Genomic DNA, 10,950 nt, shown 5'->3' on the forward strand with positions numbered 1-10,950 from the left:
ATATCTTCAGCTAAAGCTTCTCCAAAATTTTTCCATAAGATTTTTTATTAACTAAATCGAATATCAAACAATGTCACGACTTCGAGCTAGAAGGCGAGGGAAAACCCATAAAAGTTCTCAAACGAAGCCATTTCTATCAAAATTAGATCTGGCATTCTGTCATTTCAGGGGGGAAAAAGTAAAGCAGCATTAAGAGAGAATAAATCTTTCTCGGATATTCGAGTTACATCACTTTATTCTTCCGTTAGATAGCAGAAATCTAATTAAGGAGCGCAGTTACTGGTTTCTGTAATCGCATTAAAGGAAAACGCTTGCATGGAGGTCTATTTCCTCATCAAGAAGCAGACACATAATTCAGAAAAACTCTTTACTGTAGTTTGGTAGGAAAATCTGGTCGTTTCTATTATGCGCAGATACATACCGCCGGGCGTTGCAATGTTTTAACATTCAACAAAATTGTACTCTTTCTCAAATCAACATATATAAATTCACAATAATAAATGCAATAAGTTTCTCACATGACATGATATAATGAATAATATAACAGAATAATCTAAAATGACACACAAAATTTGATAAGAACCAAATAAAATATAATATATGCACTAGATTACGAGTAAATAATATTTAAGATTCAATAGGCAATATCGCATAAAAGAGGCAATATCGCAGTAAAGAGTTTGGAAATTGGACGTTTGAAAACTCCTTTATTTGTTTTAATATTAGCAACACGAATCTTGCCATCCTTTCCCGGAAAGACCGCCACAGTTCTACCTATTACCCAATTGCACACAGCCATGTTATCTTCTTTTATTACAACCCTGTCTCCTACCTTTAAATTTTGTTTATCAAAGTACCATTTTGATCTTTGATGCAAGATTGTAAGATAGTCATTATGCCATTTTTTCCATATTAGTTGCACAAACTTTGTGGTTTTTTGCCATAAACCCAGTCTATTTTCTAATGTATTTATCAAATTTGGCTCTACAATTGCTGTAAACGGTCTTCCGATCAGGAAATGGCCTGGTGTGAGAGCGCTCAAATCATCGACATCCGAAGATAAAGGAGTAAGTGGTCGAGAATTCAAAATAGATTCAATTTGATTAATTATTGTTAAAAAGCTCTCATAAGTTAATTTCTGACCACCCACTACTCTTTTCAGATGAAACTTGAAGGATCTCACCCCAGCTTCCCAAAGTCCTCCAAAGTTAGGGGCTCTAGGAGGCAAAAATTTCCATTTTACATTTTCATTACTCATGTAACCGCTTAAACTCTCATCAGGATTGTTGACCATTTTAAACAATCGTTGTAACTCAGTATTGCTCCCAATAAAGTTTGTCCCGTTATCTGAGTATAAAATACTGCATTTCCCTCTACGCGAAAAAAACCTTTTAAGGGTAGCTATAAATGCTTGAGAACTTAACTCTGTTACAGGCTCCAAATGCACAGCTTTTGTAACGAAACACACAAATATCGCCACATAAATTTTTTGATATGTGCCTTTACACTGGTGTTTATATTTAATTGTGAATGGCCCACAAAAGTCAACTCCTGAAATCACAAATGGAAAATTTTGACTCACACGCTCTTTAGGTAGGTCACCCATTAGTTGGTCACACGTTACTGGTTTAGCTTTAAAACAAGTTACACATTCGTGGACAATCTTTCTACACTCTGCTCTGCCATTAATCGGCCAAAATCTTTGCCTTATAGTAAACAATAATGTTTGTGGTCCTATATGTAAATGCTTAATGTGATAACTAGTAATTATTAATTTCGTTAACCGATGATTACCTGGTAACAATATCGGAAACTTTTTATCAAAACTCAAATTACTGTTGGACAATCGTCCACCAACTCTTAAAATACCTGCTTTATCAATAAAGGGATGTAAATTTTTTACCTGACTTTGCCTTGAGACTTCACCTGCAAATCTTAAATCCTTCATCTCTTTGGCAAACTCACTTTGTTGAGCTAAACTTACCAATGAAAACTCGGCTTGTCTGAGCTCATCAGGGGATAAATAACCTCTTGATCTGTCATTTTTCCTTCTACAATTTTTGATGAACCTATGAACATAACTCACAATACGAATAAGTTTACTATAACTATTACTAATTTTTAGAACATTATGAAGAAAATTATTGTTATCACTTATAAAACAATTAGAGTCACTAGATGGTTTAAACTCTTTAGAAAAGTCATCTGTAATAACTCTGGTTAAGATGTCTCTATTTGGGTATTCACTGCTACGCAAAAATGATGGTCCTTTAAACCACAGTTTGCAATGATGAAGTTTATAAGGATCGAGTCCTCTGGAGATGAGGTCAGCAGGATTCTCATTAGAAGGGACATATCTCCAATCTTCAATGTAAGTGAGGTCTTGAATTTGGGTTACCCGATTGGCAACAAAGGTCTTAAGAAGAAATGGTTCTTTGCGAATCCATGAAAGAACAATCATGCTGTCACTCCATAGATAGGTGCGGGATATTGGTAATTTGAGAGCATGTATCACCTTTTTCACTAACTTGGCTAGAAGCACTGAAGCGCAAAGTTCCAATCTTGGGATGGTAACTCTTTTTAACGGAGACACTCTCGATTTACTGGCAATCAATTTAATTGATGCGTGACCATCTTAAATACACTTACAGTAGATAACTGCACCATAAGCGGCTTCTGATGCGTCAGCGAACCCATGGATTTCTATCGCTTCAGATCCCTCAGTAAGTATACATCTTTAAAATTTCATGCTACTAACACTTTGTAATGATTCGACGAAATTCGACCAATCTTTAGTTTGTTTCTCAGGCAGTACCTCATGCCAATCCAGCTTTAAAGACCATAATTGCTGTAAAAATATTTTTGCCTTCGTCACTACAGGTCCTAGTAATCCAAGAGGATCGAATAGTCTTGCTATAGTAGATAAAACGCAGCGTTTTGTGACCAGACAGTCTTTCCCTTGAGACGGCTTGAAATCAACTTTAAAGTAAAGGCTGTCCTTTTTGGTATTCCAAGAAATTCCTAAAACTTGCGTTTCCTCGGAATGTGTAAAATTATAGGTTTCTTCACTACTTGATACTAAGTCTTCACAATTACTATGCCATTTGTGCAGTTGCATGCCAGAATTTGCCAAGATATCAATTAACTGCCTTTGAAGTTCTTTGGCGGTAACTAAATTATCAGAACCGGTTAACACGTCATCCATATAAAAGTCATCTTCAATGACGGATGCAGCTAGAGGATAATTTTCTCCCTCTTCAATAGCTATTTGTTTTAACGTACGAGTTGCTAAAAATGGTGCACTCACCGTTCCATACGTCACAGTATTTAGTTCGTAAGTTTTGACTGGTTCCTTCTCATTTTCTTTCCATAGAATGCGCTGCAACTTTCTCTGACTTGGGTGAATCCAGATCATTCGGTACATTTTCTTTCTGTCCGCTGTGAAGGCATAGACATATTTACGAAACCTAACCATGATGGAAAATAAATCACTTTGCACTATTCCTCCGTTATATTGTAAGGAATTTAGGGAATTTCCATTTGAAGTTGGATAACTTGCATTAAAAACAACTCTGAGCATTGTTGACTGCCTATCAGGTCGATAAACTCCTAAATGAGGAATAAAATAAGTTGCTTCTTCCTCCTCATCTTGAATTTCTGACATGTGCCCTAACTCTAAATATTCACGTAAAAAATCTCTGTATAGGGACAAATAATTTGGATCCTTAATTAGACGTTGCCACAACAAGTTTAATTTTTTCAGCGCAAACTCTTTAGATTTTCCTAAACACTTAGGATCTTCGTTTAAGGGTATTTTTACAATATATTGTCCTTCCGAATTTCTCGAAAAGTTATTTTTGAAATGTTCTTCACAAATTATTTTTTCTTTACTCTCAATTAATTCCGTTTCAACATTTTCAATTTCCCAACAACTTCTTAAAGTCTTTTCTAAATCAGCACTTTCTTTGACTAACCCGCAATGTATTTTATATTCTTCCGTGTTAGAAATACTCCCACTCACTAGATAACCAAAAACAGAGTTTTGTAAGATAAGATTGGAATTTGGTGGACATATTTGCCCTGGTTTCAACAGCTCAAAAAAGGCTTCCGCTCCAACCAATAAATCAACTCTTTGTGGAATATAAAAATGCTCATCAGCTAAATTAATATTATCTAACTCTCCTACGCATTCCTCTACTCGCTTTGATGGAGTAAGATCCGTAATTCTCGGAACAACTAATAAATTTAATTCAGTCTCAAAGGTTCGGGCCTTGTTATACAAAGTAGCGGATACTTGAGATCGAACGGAAATCGCTGAGTCATTTAACCCAGACACCACAATATTTATTTTATTTCTTCTCAATTGAAGTCGATCTGCACATTCTTTGCTAATAAAGTGAGACATTGAGCCAGAATCCATTAAAATCCGTACTTCACATTCATTTCCATAGGAATCACATAAATAACCAATCGCTGTACTCAGGAGAACTGTTTTCTTTTTAGTCGAGACACAACTACTCGTAGCTGAAAAAACGTTGACCCCCGTGTCACAACCCCCGATAGGTTCATTGCTCTCTGCCGGTAGGAATGTAGAAGCTAATGGGGAGAGGGGGGTGGTTGACAGGTTTCTATTTTCACTTTGCCTTCTATTTGATACCGTACTCGAAGAAAAGGTTCCATCTTTTTCTTTTAATTGCCCAAAAGAATTCTGATCTCGGGTGAAATGTAAACTAATATGATGCCTTTTATTGCATTTAGCACAAGAATACTTTGATTTGCAATTATTCACTTTATGTTTGCCAAGGCAATTAAAGCACAAATCATTATCTTTTACAATTTGTACTTTCTCATCAACAGGTAATTTTTTATAATTAAAACACATATAAAGAGGATGAGAATCATTACACAGAATACATTTTGAACTTTTTACATCGGATAAAAAGGTCTTTGATATATTTTTCACATTATAATTTTTATTATGAGGAACACTCTTTGATAGGGATTTTCCACGAGATGACAAATATAAATCAATTTCCTTTCCCAATGTAATTGGATCAAACCAGGTATCTGCTTGTTTTATACTTATATGTGAAGAGGTTTCTCTATCCAAAGTTTGGAAAAGTTTATCAGAAATTATAAGCTGATTTAATGTTCTGTAATCTGACACATTCCTTAATTTTAAGTAATATTCCCAGCTTGTGGTTAAACGAGAAGCGAACTGAACATAGGTCTCATTTAACTGTCGCGTAGACATTCTGAAGTTCTCTAGACAGGACTGAGCTGTAGGCTGAAACTCTCTCAGCACAATTTCTTTAATTTTCTCATATTTATTTAGATCGTCATCATCTATGTATGTGATTATATTAGACGATCTTTCACCTAGCAGGTTAAGAAGAATTTCAGATTTATACTTCTCTGGTACACTTTTTATCATAAATGCTCGCTCTAAAGATGAAAAAAAGAAACCCCAATTTTCAGATTTGCTTGGTACTTTAATTGTTAGAGTTCTAATACTCTTTACTAATGAGTCTAAGGAATCATTAGGCTCAAATGATTCTGCATTATTTTCTTTTGCCTCGACACGAATTCGCGCTATTTCAAGCTCAGTTTTTGCTCTTTCTAATTTTAATTTCTCAACTGCTAATTCTTTTTCATCTTCTGCCTTGCGTTCCTCAACAATTAAATTTGCAAGGTCACTTACAGTTTCAGGTTCAGTTTTAAATTTATCACTTTTTTTAATCATATCAATTAGTTCTAAAACTGTCATTTCATCACTTATGTTCAAACCAAGTTCTTTGGCAATAAGCCTTAAATCAGCCTTTCTACAACACTTAAACATTTTGAAATAAGGCACAGTCAATAAAGAAAACAAAACAATCCTACCTCATATGAAGAATTTTTATCCACAAGATATCTCGGTAACTCCAGAAACGAAACTGTTTCACTCCGTACGAGCGGACCACATGTCGCCGTAGCTCATGAAAAGAACTCACAACTAACTCAATAAATAAATACTCATTTAGCGGACTGTAATTCACTTTTAATTCACACTCAATAGTTTGACGAGAGCCGATGTTACACACATCTCTTCCCGGCTGCTCGCACTCCACTGAACTGTTTACACAAAAACTCGTTTTCCATACAGACGGCGCGATGGTAGTATGCGCAGATACAAAAATGATGAAAGTCAAACAGAATGATGATGATGATGTTGTGTCTGCGTTATCATCGAAAGGGGTACAATAGCTTCTGAGGTTAAAGACTCCTGAGCACCCGAGGGCAGAAGTCTGACTTCTAGCTCATATGAAGATGTCACTCACACACGATTGTCACCTACTAAACATCATTTGAGACCCGATGTTGTAAGGGGATTTTTAATCATCTTGATATCTGCTATCACCTCTGTGAATTTGTCGGTCGAATTCGGAAACATCTGTATAAAAAATAAGACAGAGGAATGAAATAAATTTAATGAAAAAAAAAGCAACAAATATGAAACAAGTAGTCTTTGATAAATATTCTCTGAAAACATTTTAATATTTTAGAAATCCAATTATTCAGTCGAACTGATCTTTAATAGCTACTGGAAGTATATATATTTAATCTTTTTTTTTTGATAAATGAATATCAAAATATTTATTTTTTAAATGTAATCAATTGTATATTCCATGTATGACATCAAAAACATAAAATACTCAATAAAAAAATGCATAGAGTAAAAAAGGAGGAAAATCTTATGTTAAAACGAAATGACCAAAATTTATGCAGTAAAGTTATCAATATATTATTTCGTATTTTCAATAAATCTTGGAAACGCAACATTTTTAAGCTAAAACAATGTGGGCTTTGTAAAAATAAAATCTCAAATGACGCGTAAAAAGATATACTAATCGATACCGCTTATTGTAAAATATTTTACATTACTTTTTTGTTGTTAATGACATTGCAAAACTTTATTTCCAATTCTGATTACCTGCAACCCTAATACGTCCAACACATCAACACAGAAAACCTAAGTTAATTGAATGTGAATTTTAAATAAATATTCATTAACTTTCTGTCCCCCACTGCATTCGTTACCTGTCCGATTTCTCACAATCCTGTTCGACTTGCTCTTCCGTCTGCAGTGCCACCGCTCTTTTAATTTCCCATTACAATTCAATTGTTGCGACGAAACACGAAGGGGCGAAATGAGTGCATTAAACCCCGCACTGCAGTCTGAAGGGGGCTGTTCGTTAGCGGCGGCTTTGTGGAGATTACCTCCTTTGTGGAGAACCTCATTCGCGAGACATTAAAAGACTGTATCGTACGAGGACGCGTCAACAGGAAAGAGCCAATTACGGTCCACGCACCCATGAAGGGCCTTTATTCTCCGGGGATTCTGTTTTCAAAAACGAACAATGATGTCGGAGCTGTTCGTAGGAGCGCCCTGCTGAATTTTCCTCTTCAGCGCAAATTGCTTCAGATGAGCAATAAGATGAGATTTTGGGTTAATAGTTTTGAAATTACCTTCTTCCGAAAATGCATTGAAATTGTTAAAAACCCTCAAAATGGATTCAGAAAAACTTATATAAGTCTTTATAAAAGTAATCGCAATTTACTGAATTTGAAAAATATTGCTTCCTAAAACTGTGTTAGATAAGTAAATAAAAATAAGATTTACCAAGATTTTTTTTATAAAGTTAAGCATTATGTTTCTCCCCATTTTTAGAATTTCATTACTAATTCGATCTAACCGGATGTAATAACTATTGACTATTTTCTACAACTTTACTATTCAACTACTACTTGACTACAATTCTGAAGCAAACAGGAATATAGGAATTGCTTTTTGTGTATTTCCAATCAGGCAAATCAAGGCACATTGGATGATGCAACTAAGCAACGCAGGCTGATTTCCTCTTAATTGGCTGGTGTTGAATGGACAAATCTTCTAACAAAACGGTTGAATATGATAGGAGAGCTCTGAAGTCACAAAAGATCTCCAACACAACAATCAAATCATTCCAAATCTTTCTCAAAAGTCAAAAATGTTCACCTCTGTGAAACAGGCATACATTATTCATGAGGCCAGCGTCCTATCCTAGGGGTAGCGCGTCTTCCCTGTGATATGAGGGTCCCGGACTCGAGTCCTGGTTGGGACATGGTTGTTCTTCACTCTGTGTTCTATCTGTGAGGTGTGTGAAAGAGGGCCCTGCAAAAAGACACTGTGCAAGCGAGTGTGTGAATACCATCTTCATATGAGCTAGAAGTCAGACTTCTGTCTTCGGTTGCTCAGGGATCTTTACCCTCAGAAGTTACTGCACTCCTCTTTCCCCGATCTCTTGGACTTGGTTTGAATTGGTGTTTAATCCAAGGGGGATAAGTAACAACAAACCTCATTACTCACGAGATTTATCCGTGACTTTCTCCGCATCATCTAAGTCAGTTTCTTCAATAGTGTTTCTATTTTCACCAGAAGTGAATTCTTAAAGCCTACTTGATTACTTGACAAGAGATTCAATGGCACTTTGGTGGGACAGTCTTTTTTACGAAAAACTGTTTTCGTCTTGGTAAATTTTCAAGTCAAGTCTGTGAATATTCTGCTCCTCAATCTATACTTTTCCTGGCACTCTTCTGAAATTAATAAGCTTCCATTTTTCACATTATTACTAATTTCCATCGGAATTTTCTCTAGCAATCTTATTTGTTTCCTTTTATTCAACTTGCATTGATTTTATAAAGCTATCATAAACATTTTTTATAATATTTGTAATATTATTTTAGTATCTATTTTATAATTGAGTTCAGTTTATTATCAAAATTTGGCTAAGGCCATAAACAGTTTTGTTCAAATTATTGGCAGGTAATTTTTTTATCCTCTGTTCTAGATACCTTCGAAATGTCGTATCTAACGTCTGATTAAACGATTCATAGCACATTTGTTAATCTTCTCCTATTAAGAGTTTCTATTATTCTTAGGCGCTAGAGCCTGCAGTCAGGTTTAAGTATGCAAATGCGATTTTCTGTGTTCAAAGCATATTTAATATGAATAAATTGTGCTGATGATTTTGCAGTAAAATTCACTATGAAATTACCTACGAATCTTGGGGGAGGAGAGAACAAGACGGGTTTCATAGAACGTTTCGGATTATAAAATCTTTAAATAAATAAGTAATCTTTAATAAGGCTGTTAATATTTTATTTTTTGGACAAGTGATATTTTACAGTTTCTCAATGATTTTTATGACATACTATTAACTTCACTTTTTGTTTTTAATTAACTAGAAAAACATTTTGGTAGGAAGAAACAAAAATTTATTTTGTCCTATCTAGAGGTGCAAAATAGTTCTAATCTTCTCACAGAACACGAAAATCCGCGGATCCATCATTTTCATCATCTTCACTTTGTGAAGGAATGTAGATTATTATGATCTGTGCAGGAAGCAACAAGACGTATTTTTTTGGGAACATTTCTTCTAATAATCACATTGACACTAAATAAACACAAACAAAAGACAAGACATTCACGCGCGCAACATAACGGAACGGCATTGCATCTCATTCTCATTACACTCGCAATGCGCTATGGGATGCGTATCAGGTATAGCCATCTAGTATCCAAAAGAGAAGATAAGAGTAATGCAACTGCTACAAACTATATATGAGCAATGAACCCAAGTGTACACTTCCAACCATGAGCACTAGCCCTTAGATATTATGTAATTTTCCCAGTGTGTACCCAGCAAACACAGAAAAGGTATTTGAGATTTCAGAAATCACTGTAAAAGAAATGGAGAGAAAAAAAATTGATTGAAAAAAATTTTCCTTTCTGTCGTGTTTTGCTTGCTATAAATAGTTTTGTTATTTGTATTATTTTATTTTATCTCTTCTTGCCTTTTGTTTACAAAAAAAAAAAATCTTTTTCTTTAATTCTTTTAGGTATTTATTTCCAACTTTTTTTTTCTTTAATATTTACTTTTGCCAAAAGTTTATTATTGTAAGTCGGTTCTTCCAAATCTATTTGTCATTCTTTTTTTTAATGGAAACCTCTGGAAATAGGAATCGGCTGAATGCTTCCTGCGGTAAAACATTGGGAATAATTTTTTTATTACTTGGTGTGACATTAGAAGTAAAAGAAACCCGAGTGATGATATCTCGGTGGCAGAAAACGACCTATTTGACTTTACTCTATTGTTAACAAGCAGTAAATTAACAACTTACTTTTCTTAACTGTAAAAGCGGTTATTTTTTATTGTTTCTAAGCACTGTGCGAGAAGTGTGTTTATTTTATTAGTACATACACTTGTATAAGAAATAAATATTTTTTCAGTTTTTCCTGAATGCTCAGGAGTCAATTTCTCTTCTTTGAAGTATTGATTGTAGAAATGGAAAGTAACAAATATTTCTTTTAGATTTCATTGCCACTTTAATAGCAGATTCAATGGGGTTTTTTCATTGACAGGGTTGCTCCCCCCCCCGCCCTCTTCTTAAGCCATCTTTTTTTTTAAACCTCTGTTTATTTTCAAAGAAAAAAATGCGATTAAAAATAGCAACCATCTTAGCTCACTTTTAGTATTTGCGTCGCAAAAAGAAAACAAAAATCCTAACCCTAAGGACACGTTGATGGATAATTAACTTCGTTGCTGGTTTAAAATTTGCCGAGATTATTTATACTTTCTGTAAATGGATTGCCGTAGACTATATTTTTTATAAATATGCATAAATCACAAACTGATTACATCAAACCAATATACAGGTAAGTCATATCACTGACTCTCCGATCCACTCGAAGGCCCACGGATAAATAAATAGTGAATGATCGGGCCTCCGAAACAGCAACACAGGCGGGAACTGTGGTTGAGTTCTAAGGGCCATCACCGGTCATGGTACAAACCTTCCCTAAGGAAATACGTCCCTCACCGATCGGAGGATCCAGACCCCAACTTTTCAAGATACCTACAGGGCAGT

At 34.9% G+C, this 10,950-nt stretch overlaps 1 protein-coding gene across 1 annotated transcript; it reads right to left on the reverse strand.

The window, feature by feature from the left end:
* Positions 1–634: 634 nt before the first annotated feature.
* Positions 635–2,461, reverse strand: LOC129975584 (uncharacterized). The gene has a single exon (XM_056088646.1). The coding sequence runs from the start codon at positions 2,459–2,461 to the stop codon at positions 635–637; it is 1,827 nt and encodes a 608-aa protein (XP_055944621.1).
* Positions 2,462–10,950: the final 8,489 nt, after the last annotated feature.

This window comes from Argiope bruennichi, chromosome 7 (genome assembly GCF_947563725.1).
Source record: "Argiope bruennichi chromosome 7, qqArgBrue1.1, whole genome shotgun sequence".
Lineage (NCBI taxonomy): Eukaryota > Metazoa > Arthropoda > Arachnida > Araneae > Araneidae > Argiope > Argiope bruennichi.